Source organism: Rhinatrema bivittatum, chromosome 2, assembly GCF_901001135.1.
Source record: "Rhinatrema bivittatum chromosome 2, aRhiBiv1.1, whole genome shotgun sequence".
Taxonomy (NCBI): domain Eukaryota; kingdom Metazoa; phylum Chordata; class Amphibia; order Gymnophiona; family Rhinatrematidae; genus Rhinatrema; species Rhinatrema bivittatum.
The window spans coordinates 405,497,659-405,522,387 of NC_042616.1; the positions used below are offsets into that span (position 1 = coordinate 405,497,659).

The 24,729-nt window shown below is 44.5% G+C and overlaps 1 protein-coding gene across 1 annotated transcript in view; it reads right to left on the bottom strand.

Annotated features, from left to right (window-relative positions):
• Positions 1 to 24,729, bottom strand: part of CYTH4 (cytohesin 4) — a 146,845-nt gene that overhangs the window by 16,906 nt on the left and 105,210 nt on the right. The window contains 2 exon segments of the mRNA XM_029590057.1: positions 20,697 to 20,773; positions 23,812 to 23,923. Of these exon segments, the coding sequence (XP_029445917.1) occupies positions 20,697 to 20,773; positions 23,812 to 23,923 (189 nt within the window).

The window sequence follows — 24,729 nt, forward strand, 5'->3', positions numbered from 1 at the left end:
GGGCTTGATGAGTGAAACTTGTGCCCTGCTGCTCCTGTCACCTCTGATTGGCTGCTGCTGCAACTTCCTGTCTACTTCCACCCAACCCCTAACCCCAGTTAACAGCAGGAGGACTGTGACTACAGCCTTAAAAGCAAATTAAAACTAAAAGTCTGGGCCAAGAAGAAAATCATCATGCATGAACCTAGGTAAAAAAAAAAAAAAGATTCAGCAGAAAAACATTTTAAACTCAGAAATAAGCAGTTCAGCAACTTCTAGCCCAATGGTGCTTCTCTCTTCTGGGGTAGCAATTCCTTTCATAGTAGCATGAGATGTTCCCACACAAGAAGCTCATGAATAAAATGAGAAGCCTGGGAGCAAGTTCTAAGGTGGTGGAATGGCTTGTAAATTGACTGAGTGACAGATGTCAGTGAATAGTGGTAAAGGGAATCTACTCTGAAGAAAGTTCTTTAAAGATCTGTTCTGGGACTGATTCCATTCAATATCTTTGGGAGCGAGATTGCAAAGGACGATGGAGGCAATACTGCAAGTGCATTAAGGAATGAGACGCCAGGGTATTTGCCGTACCAACTTCGTGCCAGCCAGTAATATGCTGAAGCGATGCCATGAAAATATGTCTCGTGGCAATGCGGACAATACAGAGGATGAAGAAGGACAGCTGCTGTCATCGATTGTCAGACCTTTTTTTAGTTAACTGTGAGAAAAATCTTTTCCTCCATTACACGCTCAAAAGTATTTTTGAAAGTGTTTTCTGAATATAAATACTTTCTAATAAAAGTAATTTAAACCTCGCGTGTTTTGGGCTTGATTTTTTTTTTTTTTTGGCATAGCGGGCTTGTTCCTTCATAACTACCTGCCAGAGCCCATGTCTACCGAGAGAGTATTGAAGATCTGAACGGCCAGCCAGTATTCCAAACAGGTAAAGCAGCTCCCTCCCAGGCCAGTCTCCAGCTCTGGAATTTATTTAGGGGCGGATTTTCAGAGCCCTGCTCGCGTAAATCCGCCCAAAACCGGGCGGATTTACGCGAGCAGGGCCCTGCGCGCCGGGAAGCCTATTTTACATAGGCCTCCCGGCGTGCGCAGAGCCCCGGGACTCGCGCAAGTCCTGGGGTTCTCCGAGGGGGGCGTGTCGGGGGCGGGCCCGGTCGTCGCGGCGTTTCGGGGGTGTGTCGGCAGCGTTTTGGGGGCGGGTACGGGGGCGTGGCTATGGCCCGGGGCGGTCCGGGGCGTGGCCGCGCCCTCCGTACCCGCCCCCAGGTTGCGGCCCGGCGCGCAGGAGGCCCGCTCACGCGCGGGGATTTACGCCTCCCAGAGGGAGGCGTAAATCCCCCGACAAAGGTAAGGGGGGGTTTTAGACAGGGCCGGGTGGGTGGGTTAGGTAGGGGAAGGGAGGGGAAGGTGAGGGGAGGGCAAAGGAAAGTTCCCTCCGAGGCTGCTCCGATTTCGGAGCGGCCTTGGAGGGAACGGGGGTAGGCTGCGCGGCTCGGCGCGCGCCGGCTATACAAAATCCATAGCCTTGCGCGCGCCGATCCAGGTTTTTAGCAGATACGCGCGGCTCCGCGCGTATCTACTAAAATCCAGCGTACTTTTGATTGCGCCTGGAGCGCAAACAAAAGTAGGCTATTCGCGCGCCTTTTAAAATCCGCCCCTTAGAGTGCAGTTCATCATACTGGAGCCCTAGCTTCATGCCTATGCCAGAGTACCTACTGGAATGCAAGAGAGAAAATGTTTTGGACACATCTGGAAGTGTGAAGGATCACCACTCTGCTGAACCTGGTCCTGCAGGGGATAGCCTAGATTTTCTGATTCCAGAAGACTGGCATAACCATTCCTGCATGTTATAAAATCAGGAGTCCATGTGTGCGTGCCAGGTAGCATGTACATATGGACACCCACGTGTACCTTTGAAAAATGTACCCCTGAATGCACAATAATCCGTTCAATCAATTAACCTAAAAGAGGGAGATTCAATACAGGTTTAAAGTTCTCCAGTCTGTTAGCATTGAGAGAGGACTTCTTTAGCAGTGGTCATAACCCAGCATTTTTAAAGCATTTGACATAACAGCCCTCATCAAAGAAGCATTATTTATCTTGGTTAAACCCTGTGTAAAAAAAAAAAAAAAAAAAACCCTACTAGCAGACTTAATCAACCAAGATGGACGCAGGTCCATCTGACAGTGGTCTTTGTTTCAGTAAATAATACGGTATATCCTTTCTACAGATCCTATATTTTATCAGATCAAATTGTGTTAAAATGCAGGCTGTGTGGTTCATTTACTCCGCTGGGATGCTGGTCCTTTTTATACATTAATCATAGAGATGACAATTTGTGGTGTTTCACCATTGACTGAGTTCATTCCATTGAGAAGTATTCACTTTTTAATTTTTAAGGCCAGATTTTAAAACCCCGGCGTGCATAAAACCCGGGGCTTACGTGTGTGGCCAGGCCTTACGTACGCCGGGCCAATTTTCAAACAGGCCCGGCCACGCACGCAAACCCCAGGACGCGAGAAAGTGCCGGGGCCTTAAAAGGGGATGGTCCGAGGGGGGGGAGCAGGGTGGTCTAGGGGGGCGGGGCAGGGCAGGGTGGGACAGCACCATTCCTCGCTGTCCTGGAGCCTCACGCGCCGGCTGCCAGCACGCGCAGCTTACTTCAGGTCAGGCCCTGAAGTAACTTACAAAATAAAAGGCAATAAAAATTTTAAAAGGGTTTTAGAGGGTGGGGAGGAGAGGGGAAGTTAAAGGGAGGTTAGGGTAGGGGATAGGAAAGTTCCCTCCAAGTCTGCTCTCAAACTGGAGTGGACTGGGAGGGAACTGGGGAAGGCCCCGATGCGTCGCCGTGCGAATGAGCTAAATTCTACCCTCCCTTGCACACGCCGCCTGGGATTTTATAACATGCGCGCACCAGCGCACGTATGTTATAAAATTGCACGTCCATGTGAGTGCACCGGGTAGTGTGAGCACATGGATGCACACGTGTTTTTTTTTTTTTTTGTTTTTTTTAAATCTACCCCTTAATGTTTATTGTGTTAAAGTTTCTACAAAAATATTTTATATACATTTTTCATATTTTAATCGGGTTTGTTTAGATGCTGTTTGGCACCTGTTGTGCATATTTACATAAATAATAATATCAGGATTTTTAAATTGAAGTAGAATTTATTCAGAAAATTGGGTCAATACAATTATATAAACCTGGTCTTGACTACATTGTGAAAAGGTAATTGATTGTGTATGATATCCCCTTATATTATAAATTATAGGGGTAATTTTTAAACTGTGTCCCATGCTTGCAGGCCTATGGGTACCTTAAACCTGAAGGCCTGCAAGTGAAATTTCAAAGTGAAACTCCCTTGAAGTTTCTCTTAGAAAACTGGGGGGGGGGGGGGGGGGGGGGGGGGAATTGCAAGGAACATGGAGACTCTATCAGCACAAAATACACAGGGTTAAAGTCTCACAGGGATTTGAAATCCTCGAGCATACCTTGCGGGCCTTGCCCTGCTCCCACCCCATTTCTGCACGGCTAGAAGACGTGATTCTATCATTCAGCGCATGCACTTTTAGTCACATTCTGGGAGAGGCAATTTTTCAATGTTTTCTCAGTGGTCACTCGTGTTTACCTAAGTAAAAGTTTTTAAAAAAAATGACCCTCCCTGTAATCATTTTCACGGATTTCTGTAATCTCAGACTTATCATCTTTGTTAATATTTTCAAGAATATCAGCTTTTGATTAGCCCAGCTGAAATGCTGTTTTAGATGTGTGGGTACGCGTGCCAGCCTGTACGTATACGAGGGTTTATGAATGAGTGATAGGAGAGGCGGGCTGATGTCTGAGCAACTCATGCTACATGCAGGGAGAGGGTCCCTTTTTCAGCCCATGAGTCCTTTTGCATGCCATTAGGGGTTTTTTTTGCATGTGCTATTTTTTCTACTGGGACATCCATATAAATAAGACCAGTAGAAAAATAGTGCATCTAGGTTTGCTACAAACATTTTTTTTTTTTTTCTAACAAAACCTTAACTGCGCCCCTTTGAAGTGTACTTAAAGTCTTTGCAAAATCTGGACTGTGAAGCTAGTTTTGTGATCAGTTTTTCTATGCACTCATAGTTAATCACCTGTTTGGCATAATTTGGCATCACAGTCACACCTTAACTATGAATTCAAATACAATTTTGCACACATAAAACCACATGCAAAATTTTGCTCAAATGGCAAGTAGCATGTGCTGTCGCATATAACACACAGGGTTTCTCCTTTAGAATATGAAGTAGCCTTAGCAGAATTTTTCTGTTTGGTATGTCAGCCTCCTTCTGCCTGAGTCTTTGTTAAATGCTTAGCATCATTGTTCCTTAACTAAGGCCTACAGCCACAAAGCCATGATGTTTTTTTCACAAGAGAGGTCCGACTATCATGGGGGGACATCGCTGTGATAATGGGGCCCCCTCCCCTGAAAAAAGATCAGGGCTCTATGACCGTTCTTTACTCTTATGGCCAAACACCGCAGGATAAAACAATACAGCGAGCAGCTCTCTAGGTGCTATGATGGCCTTAGCCTCAAGAACCCCATCACCTTAAAGGGTCAGCCACTTAAGAATTTGCCCGCTGAAAAAAAAATGTTTGAGTGGTAGTGATCCCCTACTCAACCCGGAGCCACCTCTCCAGATGGCCCCCAACTCCCCAACGTTAAAAAATAGATTTAAATGAACGCATGGCAACGGCCCTGGTTCCCCCCACTCCAAAGTTTAAAATAAAAGACATTGGGGTACTCCCACCCCCAACTCCAACAGACACGTAAAGGCATTGGGGTATAGAGGCCCCCCCCCCCAGCACACCCCCTCGCCCCATAGGTGTTAACTGAAATAAATGGGGTTCAGGGCTCTCCCACCTTACCATCAGCCCCCCCCCTCCTGTATCCCTCGAACCTTAAAATTAAGAAGCAGGTCCTGCAATGGGGCTGGGGTGCTCAGTAGCACCCTGCTTGATGGACACCATTTTTCAAAATGGCAGCAATCTGACCTTGCCCTTATCGTGATAGGGGCAAAGCCGGAGAATCACGACAAGGGCAAGGTCAGGTCAGCGCCATTTTGAAAAATGGTGACAACTAGGTAGGATGCTAGAGGGTGCCCTGGCCCCATTGTGGTACCTGCTTGTTAATGTTTAGGTTTGGGAGTTGCAGAAGGGGGGGGGGGTGGTCAGGGTGGAAGTGCTGCATGGGGGAGGGGGTTGGGAATCCCTGATCCCCATTTATTTCAGTTCACACCTTTGGGGGAGGGGGGAAGGGGTGCTGAGATGGCCCTATTCCCCAATGCCTTTATGTGTCTATTGGGGTGGGGGTACCCTTGAATGACTTAAACTTTGGAGGGGGTGGGAGGAGGGCTGGGGACATCACTGTGCATTCATTTAAATCTATTTTTTAATTTGGGGGGATTAGGGGCCACACTGAGTGAGTGACAGCCCTGACCTCCGCTCAACCTTTTTTTTTTTTTAAGCCATGTCATTGTTTTTTGCATGGCCCAGTAAATGTAATGCGGGAGCCTTGACATCCACATTAGGGTCCCAAGGCTCTAACGTTACATTTATTGGATTTTGAAAAAGGTGTTATTTTATCAAGGTTAATCACTTTCTTGGTCTGCTGCAATAAAATATTTGCATCAAATTAACTAGTAATGACTTGCTTTGCATGCATTTGCATTATTCATGCATGCAAGGCACATGCAAAGCAGGTCATTGTGATAAGGGAGGATACCAGGGCTGCTCCATGCAAATTATTGCACATATGCAATATCACCCAGATAGTGCTCTATCGCACAATACATGCTATATATCGTGTAATGTATGCTTTTAACGCACGTTAGAGCACTACTGCGGCTTCATGCATCACCTAGTAAGTGAAGTGGAGATATGAGAAGCACATGATGTTCAGGTGAGTGAGTGGATGTTTGAGTGAATAGATATATAGAACAAATCTTAATGTGGTACTGTTGCTCGCATATTCCCCGTGGGTACAGGATACTTGTGTGGCCTGCAAAGATTTTATCTCGGGAGCCGATCCGATGGTACACTTGAAGCTTGCCTTCATCACTGCAATAATTCACTTAAAAGAAAGATTTGCTGATATTTTTAAATGGCTTCTCTTTTATCTGGTAACTGAAGAGAGGTTAACGTTAAAAAGCATTCATATTTTCCAAGAATTTTAGGAAATGTTTCAAATTCAGAATCTGAAGCTTTAGATTAATTCAGATGCTTAAAATGTCAAACACTTCAGCCAAAGGCAGAACAGAAGAGCTGACAAGCTTGATAATGCTGAGTATTACAACAAAATGCAAAACTGAAAATGTCAAAAATTCAAGCAAACTAGATGATAAAAATGTCAAAGACTCAAACAGAATTCTCCTCCTTTTGATGCTGTGTGGCAAATGGCAGGCCTGTTTTAAAAGCCAGCTAGACTCCAGAAAACCCATCACCCTAAATTCTTTCTTAGGTGATTTATTAGTTTTCACCTGGTCTCTTTAAGGTTATATTTATTTTACTATAATTGAAATACGTTTTAATTGATAATTATTGATTTTATCTTCACTGTAATAGCTTACCTTTTAACTTTTATACTTGCTGTTTTAAATATTTATAATCATACGTTTGGTGCAATATAGCCAGTGCTCCCGCGAAGCTGCATGAGGAACCGTTGACCCCTGTCTAACTGCTCAGCGCACTACAGTCATCTTGTGATAAGAACCACACGATGCTGGCAGCTTCTATGAGACTACAGGGTCCCACATGATTCAGACTACAAGATGACTGGAGCAAACCCAGTAGTTAGACGGATAGGGGAGGTCTTCCCCATCCGTCAGCATGGCTTAGTGGGAACTGAATATGGCTTATTTGTCACTTAATAAAAATCTTCTTTTACTAGTCTGGGGGAGAAAAAAATATCAGAGACTGCATCAAAAAGCAGAAAAGCAAAAGCTGAAAATGTCAGCAACTCCAGGAAGATGCAAATTACAAGGTCTGTAACATTGGATTCTCCAGCAAATGCAGAATGCCGAGACTCAAAATACCAAAGAAATCAAGAGATTTTGTAGCTATCCCCCTGCCTGAAGATAGGGTCCACTCACTGTGCCCATTCTATTTCAAGGTAGATGCTTTTCTAGGGATCATGATACGAAACCCCAAGGGGCTAGACTCAAGAAGAATGTCAGGAAATATTTTTTTCATAGACAGAGTTGTGGGGAATGCCTGGAATGAACTCCTGAAAGAGGTGATGAAGCCTCACAGAGCAACAGAATTCAAAAGGGTGGAGGATAAGCACAGAGGATCCCTAGCGGCTAGAGAATGGAAATGAAAAATCGGGGTAACCTGTGGTAACTATTGTTGTAACACTTCTTCATGGGAAGTTACAACCCTGAACTGAAGGCATGGAGGTAACCTACACAGAACGACAGCTACAACCTTAAGGACCAATTTGGTCTTGATCTGCCATCAATTAATATGATACTACTGCATGTACCTATATCCACCCCTCCCTCCAATGCTGGAGACTATCACTTGTCCACGTAACTTGTTCCAGTGATTCACTGTTTTTACTGTTAAAGTTAGCTCTTCCTAATGTCTAATCATATTCTTTGCTGCCACAACATAACCCAATTGCTTTGTGTCCTGTTGAAGTCTACACACCCCTATGACTACATGCTTTGTGCAATGCAAGCAGAAGAGTTCAGTCCTAGCTAAATCTGTAATTTTCGAAGGGACTTCTGCAGGTAAAATGGTGCTTTATCCACAGAAATGAGTCCTTTTTAAAAGTGTTCACTCAAAATATATAAAGTTACCCTCCCTGAGTGTATGAGTATAAAATTATTCTCATACACTCAGGGAGGATAACATTAAAATATGCATGTGTATGGACACGTGACAAAATGCACTGAAACTGTTTATCCTGCATGCACGGACATGCCCATATTATAAAATAGGCCTGGTGCATGTATGTTTGCTCCTAATTTTAAACGTGTTCACGCATTGCAGGGAAATGTCAGCATTTAGACTTACAAGTGAGGGAATTTTATAATATGAATGTGTCCAGGAAATGACCAGTTTAACCAGTTCACCCACCAGTTTGCCCAGTCTATAGCTATGTCCTCAAAACTCCCCTGATTCTTTAGCGTGCCCTCCTCCCAGCCAGACCGTCAGGCAGTTCATATATTCTAGAAATAGTTTTATTCAGACTTACACCTCATCTATAGCAGAAGTAATGTTTTGCTGAAATGGACCTGTTCGTGTCCCCAAGCGCATGGATACATATTCACATATTTTTAGCCCCACCCTGAAATGTCCATGCCCCTCCCACAATCCACTTTTTTCCCCGATGCGAGATATTCGTGCATCGTACTTGCGTGCATATGTGGCAGCTTTACCAAATCGACTAGGCACACTTAAGCGATACATACGAGGACATCTCCTGGTTTGGCTGCGCATATTGCTTTTAAAATTCAACTTTGTGTGTGCATAATTTTGCATGAATAGCAGAAAGGCACTCCGGGGGAGGATCCTGGGTGGGGTCTGGTTTTACACACATACTTTTTTGGTTTTGAAATACTACTATGTGTATAAATAAATATTCTTGGAAAACAATTCCCCTCCGAAATTAGTGGGATGTAAATTGTGCAGGGAGCTTTTCTGGGATAATTGTCAAAACAAATGTACTCGCGTTAAGTTTGCTATGAAAATTGGTGCCATTTATGTGGGCTGTGATAAAGTTACCCTCACAGTGCTTGGCATAATTCTTGCAGAGAATACAGACAGAAGACAGGATGGCACCAGGCTTGGAGAACAAAGGGATTCCCATACTTACAGAGATGGCCAATCACCTAGTTAAAGCGATGGGCTGATTTGCTTCATATTTAACCATAATTGTATGCCATCTTTCTGAAAACAATCAAGTGGCTCGAAAAATGATATAGTAACTGTTAATATAGCACCCTACATCAAAAACAGCAAAACATAACTCCACCATAACTGGAAAGATTAAAAGAGAAAGCACCCCACTCATCTTCACATCAATTAAAAAGAAAATGTCAAAAACAATGTCTAACAATCTAAAATGTCAACCAACCTTTATCACCCAGTAATAAATGTTATTTTACTCCTCATCTTTAAACAATAACCACGCCAACAAAAATGTGCAAGCCTTGAGGGCCCATCTAAAGCCCAGTAGAGAATCTGCCAGCCTGGTTTCCCCCCTGACAGTGAATATCACAAGTGAGGAATGGCCAAGGAGAAAACCTGCTTCCCAGATCTAACTTCTAAAGCAAAGGAATTGATCTATGTGTGCAGAAGCTCATGGTCTAAAAGGTAGCAGGAGGCCAACAGATAGGGAGACACTCTGAGAAAACGCTGACCACACAATTTAGATGCGTTCAAGAATTTCTTGTTTGTCCCAAAAACATGCCTGAAGTTCCCACCATCTAAGGACATTCGGTCTGATTGGGAGGAAAAAAAAAAAAAGGAAAAGTAGAATCAAGTAATAGAAGGTGGCCTTTGCATTAATAAAATGAACTAATCAGCAATGCAAGAACAGCTACACTAACTTTCCTATATAATAATGATTGCTTCCTCATAGAGCCGGTCTAGATCAAACATTCCTGGCATTTGCCCATTTGAGAACTCAGTGCCCGAAGGAGGAAACCGGGCACCAGGGGCTAAAGGAATTTGACTGCCAATCAGCTTCATTATAGTTTAGAAAGTGTTGCAGGTCAGGCAGTCTGAGTGGGGATTTTGGTTCTATTATTGTTAAAAGTGCTTATGTGTTTGTTTAATAAAGGTAAATTCTGACTGAAGTTAAAGAAACATTAAAGCTTTTATGTGAACTCAATCTATTTGAGTAACACTATCCCTAGTGGACATGGGCATCCTCTTTATGACCCTGATTAAGTATCCAAATACTGCTATAACATAAGAACATAAGAACTTGTCATACTGGGTCAGACAAAGGGGCCATCAAGCCCAGTAACCCGTTTCCAACAGAAGCCAAACCAGGCCACAAGAACCTGGCAGAATCTGAAGGGGTAGATAGATTCCAACTGCTTGATTTCTGTAACTCTGCCTTAATAATTGTTAATTGACTTTTCCTCCAGGAACTTGTCCAAACCTTTTTTAAAGGCAGCTATACAATTACTAATAGCTTTCACCACATCCTCTGGCAACAAATTCCAGAGCTTAATTATGCATTGAGTAAAAAAATATTTTCTCTTATTAGTTTTAAATATATTACCCAATAACTTCATTGTGTGCCCCCTGGTCTTTGTACTTTTTGAAAGCGTAAACAACTGATTAACATTTACTCGCTCCATTCCACTCATCATTTTATAGACCTCTATCATATCTCCCCTCAGTCATCTCTTCTCCAAGCTGAAGAGTCCTAACATCTTTAGCCTTTCTTCATAGGGGAATTGATCCATCCCAGGGCCGGTGCAAGGGGATTAGGTGCCCTAGGCGAATCTTCTGCCTTGCGCTCGCCCTGCTTCCCCACCTCACCCCCCGTGCCCCGGTCGTACTGCCACCCTCCTGGTCTTGGCCCAACACCTACCTCATTCACAATTGTGCCCGCCGAGTGCTGCTCGTGACCTGCTGAATCTCCACTCCTCTTTGTCGCCGCTCACAGCCCTATATGGCTGATCTAATCTTCGGCACCCTCTAATGGTTGGCGCCTTAGCTGCAGATCTAGTTCGCCTAATACAATGTGCCAGTCCTGTTCCATCCCCTTTATTATTTTTGTTGCCCTTCTCTGTACCTTTTCTAATTCTGGTCTAGCCCATTCGCTCTGCATCAGCCACACACACTTGCTCGTGGTGGGCACACCTCTCCAATACCTCTCCGGGAGACCACCGGAGGCCCACCTAAGTCTAGGCGATCCGGATACCCAAGGGCTCAACCTGCAGAAACCCCAGACTGTTATGGGTGAAGCTCCAGGTAGCGGGGGTCAAGGAGCGATTTCCTGCCGCGAATTGTTTTCCGTACGGAAAATGGCGCCGGCAGGAGATCGACTGCAGGAGGTCGTTCAGCGGGGGTCAGGAACCCTCGCTGAACGACCTCCTGCAGTCGATCTCCTGCCGGCGCCATTTTCCGTACGGAAAACGATTCGCGGCAGGAAATCGCTCCTTGACCCCCGCTGGACCCCCAGGAACTTTTGGCCATCTTGGGGGGGCCTCCTGACCCCACAAGACTTGCCAAAAGTCCAGCGGGGGTCCGAAACGACCTCCTGCGTCGAATCGTTTTGGTCTATGGCCGCCGCCATTTTGCGGCGGCCATTTTGCAAAATGGCGCCGGCTGAAGACTACACGATTTAGTGTGCCGGTTTTCCTGCTCTCCCCCTTCCCCCGATTTAGCTACGGACCGCCGCTACGGAGGTAATTTAAGCTATGGACCGCCGCTACGGACCCCCAGGTAATTTAAGGCATTTGGGGGGGTTCGGGAGGGGGGGATTTAATTTAAAGGGTCGGGGTGGGTTTTAGGGGGTTTTAGTTGCCGTGTTTTAGTGTGCCGCTGGACCCCCAGGTAATTTAAGGCATTTGGGGGGGGGTTCGGGAGGGTGGGGGATTTAATTTAAAGGGTCAGGGGTGGGTTTTAGGGGGTTTTAGTGTGCCGGCTCACGATTTTCACGATACTTTACACACCCAAACGGCAACAATACGATTCCCTCCCCCTCCCAGCCGAAATCGATCGTTAAGACGATCGAGGACACGATTCACATCTCTACTTTTTATAGATACCACATTTGCTCTTTTTCTGGCTCCTGTAACTTCCTCTTTCCTCCACAAGTGCTTGAAGATACTAATAACACTTTGAAAACTTAAGCTAAAGGAGAATAATCCTGAAAAGGGCTTCTACAGGAAAACTGTGCTTTTTACCCACCAAAATGGCCCTTTAGAATATTTGTGGCCCGATATACATGTAAAATTACACTTTAACATACTGTGTGTCCTTTTACGCACATGGTGGAGAGACATTTGGTGGCAGGTTTGGATTTGCGTGCATACTTTTCGATTTTGAAAATTTTCTCACCAAAACTCACTGCACAAATTAGCATGAGCAACTTGTAAGGGGACTTTTCTTGGGATAATTTTCATGGTGACCTTAATGTTTGCAAATTTGCTTTGAAAATTGGGGTAATTTGTGCGGGCAAAAGCCCACAAACGTATGTGGGCTGTTAAAAAAGACCCCATCCCCCCACCCTAGACATGGCAATTTTGAAAACCAATTTCCATGGGTAGAATGCTTTTTTACTCGCATAAATTGGCTTTTTGAAAACTGCCCACCCTGAAAATGGGCAAAAGCATGCATATTGCAGGTGGCATTTCCAAAGGCAAGTCTAGGTAGGGTAGGAAAATGAAATGCATAGTTTGCATTTTCAAATCTATGCACACTATTTTCCTTTAAATTTTTCTAGGTACAAAAAGCAGACACAAATACCGCAGCTACTTTGTACCTGTGGCAATTACCAAAGCAGAACCATGTGCTGTTGCGCTGGAGGTGGACCCTTGGCTTGGTGCAGGATTGGTGTGGCCCTCTGGTCAGACCCAGAGAGCGCCTGCCACCAGGAGGCGGAGCACACAAGGAGACAGAGGCTACCTGGAGCTTCACCCATAACAGTCTGGGGTTTCTGCAGGTTGAGCCCTTGGGTACCCGGACCGCCTAGACTTAGGTGGGCCTCCGGTGGTCTCCCGGAGAGGTATTGGAGAGGTGTGCCCACCACGAGCAAGTGTGTGTGGCTGATGCAGAGCGAATGGGCTAGACCAGAACCAGAAGTTCCGGAGACCTCGGGAAGGCAACAGTTCAGAGAGGTCCTCCGAATGAGACAGGCAGCGCCTGCAGGTCTAGCCACGTGGATGCCGCAGTTATTATCCAAGTGTGTAGGCCCGATGGTCACCGGGGCCCAGAAGAGAGTGTCCGAGTGAAGCGCAAGGGTCAAAGCCAGAGTATCAGTCCAAGAGAGGTCAGCCAAAGCAGGGGTCAATACCAGAGTCAGTCCGTCTGTACTTGTGGCAAACGAGGGTCAGTTCCAGGTGGCAAACAGTAGAGTGGTCAGGCAGGCAGAGGTCAGTACCAAGAAGTCAGTTCGAATAGGTACTACCTGGGAAAGGCACAGGAGCAGGAGACACTGGAACAGGAAGGCAAACTCACTACACCAACGGTGTTGACCCGATTGCCAAGGCAGGGATCAGGGGTTTGAGCCCTGCCTTATATATGGAATCTCAGTGATGTCATCGGCAAGCGCCTCCCAGGGTTTTCACGCGCTGCTCCCTTTAAGAGTGGTGAGGTTGGCTGCGCGCGCACCTAGGGGCGGGGCAGAGCCGGCCGAAGACACGAAGCCCCGACGGGAGCTCCACTGTGAGGCCTGCAGGGATGAAGACACCGAGGGAGACTGCATTGAGCGACGGGGACGCCAGGGGTTCACGGCAGCAGGCAAGCCTGCGCTAGTGGACGGTAATGCCAGGTGAGCAGGCCCGGTCGCGGCACCCATGCGGCCAGGACGCACAACACGTGCGTGGTTTTGTTTTGATTTATTGCTAGAAACCTTACAGGTAAGATCACCCACTGTATTTGCACCAGTGCAGGCAGTTTAGTTATTGTCCCCTGAGTGCATGGTCAGTGTGGAAACTTGAGAGGGGCAGACTCTGGTGCAAGATTAAATTGTACCTCCCAAGTTAGAGGAGCCCCATACATTCAAACTTTTCATGTCTTCTTCTCCATTGCATCCACTTCTCTGTTTTGCTTTTTCTTGCTTTCCTGACCCCCTCTTTCATCCCTCCATTACTATGGACAGTCGCAGGACCCGCCACCTCTTACCCCAACGGCAGTGAGGTTCCACTGACAGAGCAGGAAACACTGCATCAGCGCTGCAGACCTTGGTCTCTGATGCGGCTCCAAACCCACCCACATGTCGCCATCTTAATCAGCTCTGTGGTCCCATAGGCACGCACATGCACCACTTGGCCAAACTTAAAGGACCAGTGGTGGGAAAGCCCCGCGGCACCCAGTAATGATGTCAGAAGAGAGGGCCCTAATTAAACACTGTTCTCACTCTCTATCTTTACTTCAGCAATGAGTCTCCTGCATAGCAGTGCATGTTACTGGCATTCCTGATTCCTGCATTCCTTGCCTTCCAGCCTTACCTCATCCAGTCTTGCCGTCTAGCCTTGCCTCACCCAGCCCAGCCTTCACCTTAGTCCAGCCTCATCTTCCTTACTCGTCTTGTCCAGTGCCTTTTTGTCCACCCTTGGCTTGCCTCTTCGGATCTTGACTCCTTGCCTGGACCTGACCATTCTTGCCAGCTGCCTGCCTCGACCTTGTCCTGTATCTGACTCCATTAGTCTGCTCCCTGCCCTGACCCTTTTATGTCATCACCCCCTCCCCCCTCCAGAGACCCACCTACGTCCTACTGGCTGCCAGAACCCAAGGGTCAAACCTGTGGGGGAGGCAGCTGGTAAAGGTGAAGCTACAGACTGTCCTGCTACAGGGTGCATTTGGAGGCTGCCAGTGTAGGCCTCAGGAGTTCGCTCTTGAGGCTGTGTCAACTATGCCTCAGCACAAAGGGCTCAAACACCCACTACCCTTCACAGATTTCTAAGGACATGAGCTCGGTAGATTCACCTTCTGCCTCCACCATCGTCAGCCTAGTAGACCAGCATCAACAGCAGCAGGATCGGCTGAATACCATGGCTGGATATCTTCAGGGCACTGAGGCCCGGCCTTGTTTTGGCTTCCACCCTGGCACCTGTCTTGCAGCCTACTACCCCCATCTTTCACCTGCCGAGATATGATGAGGATCTCTAAAATGTAGAGGCTTTCTCAACCAATGTTGGATTCAATTTGATTTGTAGGAACCCTTGTTTCCGACGGACCGAGTCAAAATAACTTATAATCTTTCCTTATTGGGCAGCACCACGTTGGCTTGGGCCTCCTCCTTTGGGAAAGGGATGATCTGATTTTTGGAGATCTGGCAAGCTTTCTGAGAGAGTTTTGACAGATTTTTGATGAGCCTGGGCGCATGACTTCCAAGGTGTCTGAACTCCTACAGATTAGGCAAGGCTCCCTGTCTGTGGGTGAATATGTGCTGCATTTCTTCACTCTGGCCTTCAAACTTCAGTGAGGCAGTGACAGCCTGACAGCAATTTTTTGACAAGGACTCTTGGAGTGCATTAAAGATGAGCTGTCTGCTAGAGACCTGCTGAATACCTTGGAGGGCCTGATTAGCCTAGTCATATGACTAGACCTGAGGTTCCAGGGACAGGCCAAACAGAGAGACTCGGCTCACCGCACCATCCATCTTGCTCCAAATTTCCAACATCCTGTAACTGCCTGCTGGCCTCCAGAGTTAGGACCTGCACCAGTAGAACCATGCAGGTGGCTCACTTTAATCTGTCGACAGAAAAGAAGCAGAGGCACCGTAAACCTAACCACTGCTTATACTGTACTGAACCTGTACATTTTGCAAGTCACTGCCTGAACAAGCTGAGACACAAAAGGACCTAGGCCTGGTGGGAGAGTCTACCCTAGGACATCCTTGCACCTCTCCACAACTGCTAGTCCCAGTACATTTTTCTCCTGAGGGACATTCTTGCCGAAACTCTTCTCTTCCTGGATACTTGTACTGGATGCAGCTTTATCTATGGTGTTCTGGTGCAAAACTACCACATACCCATAATTCTCTTTATCACCCTGCTCTCAATCTCCTCCATTTATGGAGAACCCCTGCTTGGACATGCTACATGAGCCACAGTACCCCTGACTATGCAAACAGGGATCTTGCATGGAGAGCAAATCAGCCTCTACATGTTGCCCAAAGCAATAAATGCAATTATCCTGGGCCTACCATGGTTCATGCGTCGTCAGTCCCACATCGATTGGACCACATTGCAAATTATCAGATGAGGTCCTAGCTGTCATAAGTAATGCCTTGCTAAAATCTCGCCAGTTGTGCCTGTCACCCTGAAAGTTACCCCAGGCCTCCCGGGTCTATCTCCATAGTATATAGAATTTGCTGATGTTTTCAGTAAACAGCAGGAGGATGTCCTGTCCCCTCATTGCTCCCACAATTGTGCCATAGACTTGATCCCCAGTAAGGTTCCACCTAGAGACAGAGTATATGTACTCTCTGCCCCGGAAACAGAGGCTTTGATCGAGTATATTAAAGAGAACTTGGATAGAGGCTTCATTATATTCATTGTAAAGCTTGTTGCTAGGTTATGTTACACTGTGAACCGAGGTGATGTTTTTTTACGTGCCCCGGTATATAAAAATTATTTAAATAAATAAAAATAAATAAATAATTCGCCCTATCCTGCAGGGGCTGGATCTTTTTTGTATGGAAGAAGGATGGATTCTTGCTTCCCTACATTGATTATTATGGTCTTAACTCTATTACCATGAAAAATCATTGCCCTCTTCCCTTAATCTCTGAGCTCTGACCACCTTTGGGGAGCGAAAATATTTACTAAGCTGGACCTTCAGGTGGCATTCAACTTGATCAGAATTTTAGAGTGTGACAAGTGGAAAACCACCTTTAACACCTGTGACAGACACTATGAGTACCTAATAATGTCCTTCAGGTTGTCCAATGCCCCTACAGTCTTCCAATTTATGGTAAACAAGATATTCTGGGACCCTGCTATACCTCCATATGGTAGTTTACCTGGATGACATCCTAGTCTTCTCGAAGTCATTATCTGAGCACTGACATCATGTGAAACAGATCCTCCAAAGACTCCATGAGCATCACCTCTACGCTAAGTTACAGAAGTGTATCTTTGAACAGGAAGAACTTTCCTTCTTAGGATATATTATTTCACACCAAGGCCTGCAGATAGACCCAGAGAAGTTAAAAGCTATATTGAAGTGGCCTCAGCCTGTAGGCCTCAAGGCACTGCAATGCTTCCTGGGGTTCACAAATTACTAAAGGCCATTTATCCATGATTACTCCTTCTTGACAGCCCCTCTCACAGCCCTAACTAAAAAGAGTTCGGACACCAAGAATTGGACCACAGATACTATTCAAGCCTACAAGTGGCTAAAAAATGAGTTCACCCTTGATCTGTGTCTACACCATCCAGATCCATCTAAGCCATTCATCTTGGAGGTAGATTTGCCCTCCTACAGCATAACCCCAATAGTACTCTAATGACTTGCTCCTATTTTTCAAAGAAATTCTCCCTGGCAGAGGAGAATTATACCATTGATGATTGTGAACTGCTAAAGGTCAAGCTAGCCTTGGAAGAATGGCAACAAGTACTGGAAGGAGCTAAACACCCAGTAACTATCTACACGTATCACAAAAATCTAGAACACTTAGCACAAGCGCAGAGGCTGAACCACCGGCAAGCCTGCTGGTTGATTTTTTTAAATAAATTTGACTGAGTTGTAGTACCATCCCGTGAAAAGAACCAATGAGCAGATGCCCCGTCACATTCCTTTGATTCATAGGGCTCCCTGGAATCTCTAAGGCATATCATCGAACCTGTGAAGATTGTGGTAGCTACTACATTTACAGTTCCTCCTGGTAAGAACATGGTGCCCTGGCACCTATGACAGAAGGTTCTTCAATGGGTTCATGGCTCTTGCCTAACTAGTCATCCTGGTATTTCCTGGACTTTGGAATTAATCGTGCAACATTATTGGTGGCCCCAAATGAAAACTGACATGAAACATTATGTAGAATCCTGTCCAACGTGCGCCATGAAGAAAAGTCTGCGGGCATGACCTTGGGGGTTGTTACAGCTGCTGTCAACTCCCAGGGAACCCTGGACCTACTTGGTCGCTGACTTTGTCACTGACCTTCCCTTCTCTGGCAGCATTGCCTCGCCCAGCCTTCCTTGGCCACTTCACCTTGACCAGCCTTATCTTCCTTACTCATCTTGTCTAGTGTCTTCAGTGTGTCTTCGTAAACCTTTGGCTTGCCTCTTTAGATCTTGATACCTTGCCTGGACCTTATCTCATTTGCCTGCCACTTGGATCTGACACCCTTACCTGGTCCTGACCATTCTTGCCAGCTGTCTGTCCTGACCATGGCCAGTCTCTAAGTCCATTAGTCTGCTGCCTGCCCTGACCCCGGTGTTCCTTTGGATTCTTGTTATCAACCCCACCCTAGGGACCTGCCTAAGTCCTCTTGGCTGACAGAATGTGCCAAAGAGCTTTCTCGGTTGCAGGACCCATACATTGGAATGTCCTACCAAACTCAATATGCCAAATTTCCAATAGTAAGAACTTTAAGAAAACATTAAAAACACACCTTTTCAGAGAAGCATTTAGGATTACCAATTAAGAAGCCAGGTACATTTCTTACTCTGTTTTTATATTATAAAACTGCTTCATTTCTACTCTTTCTTTTCTGTTTTATTAAATTAATGTTAAAGTAAATTTAAATTTTTTTAGTTTATATTGATATAAACACCATTGTATGTTTCTCAAACTTTATTATTATTTTTCCTGTTTTTTAGTTTTACTTAAGTTTTATTTATCTTTGCTTATTTAAGTTCTAGTTTGAGAATCAATTGTAAACCGTTTTGTTCAAATTTTATTTGCTAAAGACGGTATAGAAAATGTTTACATAAATAAATAAATAAACCCAGGGGCTCAGCCTGCAGGGGAGGCGGCTGGTAAAGTTGAAGCTCCAGACTGTCTGCTACAGCTCACATTTACCAGCTGCCAGCATAAGCCTCAGGGGTTTGGCCTTGAGGCTACTGCAGCTACACTGCAGCACTAAGGGCTCACACACTTGCTATCCTTTACACCCTCCTTTGCTTCTCCCACCTCTATCTTTCCATTTCTTCTTTTCTAGTTGCCTTTCCCTGCCTCTTCCACCCTTCCACTGCCACTCCACTACCTCTCGGTGAGGTGCAGGTCATGGCTCACATGAGTTCCTTGTTTCAAATGGACTATTGTTAACTCTGCTGCAGCTCCCAAAATGCAGTTCTGTTGGGATAGCTTCAGTGGCCTTGCAACTATCACAGAAGATGCAGGATAATATTAAAGTAGAGGATATTTATGTCGATTTAAAATGAATTCTAGAAAGTACTTTTACTGACCCCTGATAATTAAGCTATGGAATTTGCTGCTGGAGTATGTGGTCAAGGCTGGTAATTTAGTTGAGCTTTAAAAAAGGTTTGGATAAGGTTTTTAAAGCACAGATCCATTCATCATCATTTACCCAGATAACCTTAGGGGTTTCCCACCTTCTGCATCTGGGAATGAGCAACAAGGAATGAAGCCATTGCTATTAATTGCATCAGTAGCATGGGATCTTCTTGGTGTTTGGATAATTGCCAGGTTCTTGTGGCCTGGTTTGGCCTCTGTTGGAAACAGGATGCTGGGCTTGATAGACCCTTGGTCTGACCCAGCATGGCAATTTCTTATGTTCTTATGCTTTCCTAAGTGACTTAAACTAGCTACTGCCAGAGCAGGATGCTAGGCTCGATGGACCACTTCCTTGATTCAGCTTAGTATTTCTTATGTTCTCAGGTTCATCAATGCAGAATTAAGCTATGGAATTTCTTTCCAGAGAATGTTGTCAAGGCTAATAGTATAAATACGTTTAAAAAAGGTTTGTACAGTTTCTGGAGGACAAGTTCATAAATAATTTATCACATAGACAGATGCGGGTGTCTTTCACCTCTTACTTCTAGGAGTGAGCAATATAGAACAGTCTTTCCTATTGGGATCTGCTGGGTGCTTCCAAGTGGCCAGGACTGGCCACTCTCAGAGACAGGATCTTGGCTTGATGGTCTATTGATTTGGCCCAACATGGGCAGTTCGTATGTTCTTTGCCTTGTGTATGCACTATCTGTGTGTTGCTTAGGGGGGGGGGGGGGGGGCGTACGTTAGATAACTGGTTGGGTAGTGCACACGCAAGTGAGAACCTTACTCTTCTCTTAACATTTTCCTTGTATGTTGTTTTGTTTGCTACCAAGTCAGTGAAGTTGGCTCAGGAGAGCCACATATTGGAAACTACAGGCTGTCAGGTTTTATTCTCTGCTGAACTAATAGATATTCTCTCACAAGGTCAATAGTAGTAGAAATAATTGTCAAATTTTATTTCTGACCATGCAGAAAACTGAACAAAGCAATAGCATTTGGAATGGAGGGTGAAGGGTGACTAGTTGTCTGAGAAAGGGTTATTTCAAGGCAGAGCCCCTTTATTAAAATAAATGTCAGAAAATTTAGATTACTGTGCTCATTTTGTTTACCTTCTTTCATTATACCTCTAGCTTGCACTCAGTGTGGTATATGGTTACTGGTTTCATTCCTCTCATCTGTACTGCAGTTCACCTGGATTCCCACCTGACCCAGGTCAGTCCTGACCTGTTCTGGTTCTGTCCCTTTGTGGCTATGCAGTTGTAGTTCCAATTTATCTAGGAAAGGCAGAGGCTTCAGGTCAACAGATGCAATGAAGCAAAAAGCAGAACTTGGCCAGGCTCTCAGGATTGAGCAGGGTCAGGTGGCAACTCCAGTCCCTCTCTACGAGGCTTATTCTCCTCACTTTGCAATACCTGCTACATGCCCTCATCATCTCCAGGATACATGCTCTAAGGTGTGACATGTTTCTCTCGCAAGCCTCTAAACTGCACTTTTCCAGAGCTGTTCCTCTTTGCTCCACAATGTCTGCCTTGACATGTGTGCCTCCCCCTCTCCTACCCATGATGCACGCTCTCACCGTGGTGTATTCAAAGTAGTATAGGCAGTTGTCAGTCAGAATGAACCAGCGTCTCTTCCAGGTCTTTACCCGGCCACCTGTGAAAAATAAATTCTGGCTTTTAACAATTTTAAAAGTTCAAATATCGAAAGTTCATTCTAGAAAGCTATTATATGTAAGCACAGATTAATTTCACTAACATCTTCTTTCTATTATATGAAATTTTGATTCATACTAATCGTCTCAAATAAAAGGGTTCAAAAATTACATGTGGAGGCTCTAGATCTTTCTGGCCATTGTACAAATGCCTCTCTCTTGTTAAAATTTAAAGGAACAGCCTGGACCCTCAATCTATCAGTTCTAAAAGCATGAGGATCTAATACACATCAGGGAATGCAAACTAGGATAAGGGAGCTGGAGCACTTTGCAATATCAACATGCATACAAAGGGGGTAAGAGTTATATAAAAAGAGGAAAATCTTTTACAGATTACACATAATGTGAAGGTTAACAGATGTCATTCATTTGCGGAGATTGTCCTTGATTTTGCTTCCCTGCTAACATTTTCCTCCCAGCCAAACTAATCCAAAGGGTGAGGAACTTTCTCTTTCCTACTCAGAGCCAATGACAAAAAAAAGCAGGGAACGTTCTGCTCTTTGCTTTGGGTCCAGCAGAAAGTCCATGCTGTTTGGCATTCACTCCTCTAGGATCTCAAAGAACAGGAATATAAAGAGCGGGAAAGAAGAGGTAGTGGAGGGGTTGTAGCGATAAACATACAGAAAAGAGAGGAGTAAAATAGAGCAGGGAGATTGAAGCCAGACTGGAAGGAAGGAAACCGGAAAAGTGAATGAGGTAAATGAGAAAAGCGAGAGGGAGAGATATAGCAGCAGAAGGAATCGAGAGGAGAGCAGAACTGAGGAAGAGGGAAAGAAAGAAAAATGAATAAGAACACAAATACTGTAGGAAAGAAAAATTAAAAGCAAATGAACTGAAACAGAAGAAGAAAGGAAGACAAGAAGCAGGATTAGACATTTAATCAAGAAAACCAAAGTACATTGTTTAGTTACTGGAAAATAATATTAAGTCAATATCTACATGCCGTCAGTTATCCTAGGGCGCATTCAAACTATTTTGACTGGTGCATGCCTCTCACCTACATACCAGAGAGCTGAAGTATATTGATAGATTCAATTTTTTTTTATCACAAACAATTATTTCCTTTAAGGCAGACTATAATAATAATAACAACAACAGCAGCAACATTAAAAATATATTACTTGCTCAATCCACTGTTGGTGGCAGGATACATAATTGTGGAGATCATTTTCAAACTGCCTGCATGGAGACACGGTTTGCGGGAACTTTATTCTCTTGGACTGTGCACTTGCGTACTTTCACTTTGAAGCTTTCCCATGGACATTTGCTCCAGATTTTCTGCATGGGTGCTTTTTCCCATGGAAAATAACGCGCCTGATGTTCAGCGCTGTTTGTCCGGCTAAGGTCAGGCTTAGCCGGATAAATGGTAGGATTTGAAAATCCCGCTGCTCTGGCCGTCCCCCGAGATAGCCAGATAAGGTTTAGCTGATTAGCTCGGGGTCAGAGTGGGGGCATACCGGGCGAAGATGGTTATCCAACTACGTTATCCAAATAAGCGCTGATTTTCAGCACCTGTGCTACCATATCTCCTGATAAGGTTAGCTGGATAAATTTATCTAGCTAACTTTGCTGGTTGGTCAGTGGCTGAAAATGGACCCCAATGTGCAAAGAGTTAAAAATGCAACTGATGTGCATTATTTTCCTCCCTTGAACTAAACACACCCTGAAGAATGCCTCCTCAAATGCAGCTGAAAGTGCATAAATAGTGAAACACAGCACTTACGTTTTAGGACAATTACAGACAGCCAGTTTACATGGGAAAATAGTTATTTATGTGCATAAATAGCTTTGAAAAATAAAGTGTCCTCTCATGAAGTAGTTTCCTAATATTTTGGGGTGGCCAAATTAAAAAAACATGGAATTTCAGATATCAGGAAATTGGCTATTTTGAGGATAATTTGCTGGTTGGGGGGGGGGGGTAGTTTACTGGGAGGAGTATCCCTACATCACTCTTTAAACTACTCAGTTCCTGTATTTGCTATTGGTACCATAAGGAAAAGTGTCTCAAGTTTGCCATTGAAATTGTGATAACCCCAATAAATTCATAATAGGGCAATCCTCTTTAAACATGTATGATGAAACTTCTCAATTAAGGCCATGATCTCGTCATACACCACCTATCTGGACAGACAGATGGTCTAATTGTAGAAATTCCACACAATGGACTAAATTTTCAAATGCTTACATGGCCGCTAGACATTTAAAATTGTGATTATAAATATCTACAGTGGCCAGTTACATACCCAATACATTTTCAAGCAGCAGATTAGGCATCTAAGTAGAGAATGATAGCTAAATATAGATGTTCAAAAAAGTGAGCAGATTGGAGGCGTGATCTTGCAATTGGACAAACCCATCCAGTTTTCAATATGTAAGATTTCAATCATTCAAACCTTACTATCCCAGGTATTTAGTTGTTTAACTAGAGCTTTCATTTCAACAGCCATTATGATTTTCAGATGGAGTTTTTTGAATTTTAATTCTGATTGAAAATGTCCTATTTATATGCGCAAAGACTCGCAATTATCTCTAAATTCTCACTTAGGTACACAATTGCTTTTCATCGGACATTTATTTCAATGTCTCTGCTTTGCACGTAAGGTAATACATCCAGTAGGTGGCTTTCATTGCTCTGTATACTTATGTCAAGATTTCATTGTGTCTATTTGAGAGGAGAAAGGATAAACTGAGGAGTGCTGTGTGCTATAATGATAATAGTAAATAAAAGGGCAAATGTTCAAGGAATATCCATCTGGACATTTGGATGTCATGCATGTGCCATGTCAGCAAATGAAGGAGATTAGTCATAAATGCATAGAGAACAGTAAAGGTCTATCAAGATCTTAAGCATGGTCTGAGGTTTGAGATGTTGAGTTCGGTCTTGGAGGAGGATCCTTGTGAACAAGTGGAGATGTGAGAACAAACAGAAGTCAGAAGTACTGTGGAGTGTCAGTGGAGAAAGAAAGCACTCTTCTCTTACCTAGCTTCTGCAGCCAGCCTTCGTGCTCTGGGTTAAAGAATGTGTGAGTAAGGTCATTGCCATCATCCTCTGGAATTTTAAATGGTTCATTCTTGATACTCTCATAGAGTTTCTGTACAGTAAAGAAAATAATTTAGAAAAGTGGTGCACCTATTAACATTGACCTCACATATATATATAAGAGCTCTCTTCCACATAAAGGCATGTCCATGCCCCTCAAAACAGAGATACATTATTAGTAGCAGTATATATCTTACCTGTTTTCACAGACTTTGGTGATCTTAGCTTACTATGTAGCCATGATTTTCTCAGCAAGATACTAGAGCAATTTTCCCATTGATTTCTGCAACCTGGTCATTGAGTCTTATATCCAAATCCTAGCAGGCCTGACCCTGCTGGCATCCAAAATCTGAGAGGTTCAGGCTCACTCAGGGTAGTGCAGTGTTACTGCAGACTCCGTATTTCCAAAATTAGAATCCAGAGTACTACAATGGTGCAGGGGATACTGGTGGCTTTGGTAGAAGGGGACAGGATTGCAGACTACCAAACTGTAAAAGGCTATCCAAACCATACCACGAAAAAGTTCAAAATTAATCATTCTTGTTCTTCACAGCTACATCTGCAATCAATATCTACCTCTTTTCTAGAATGACTTTCACCACCTTTCCACATTAACAGCCCAGTCCCTAGGCTTTCTTACCTACTTGTCTAGCAGGTGGGTGGAATGAACATAACAACATAAGAACATGCCATACTGGGTCAGACCAAGGGTCCATCAAGCCCAGCATCCTGTTTCCAACAGTGGCCAATCCAGGCCATAAGAACCTGGCAAGTACCCAAAAACTAAGTCTATTCCATGTTACTGTTGCTAGTAATAGCAGTGGCTATTTTCTAAGTCAACTTAATTAATAGCAGGTA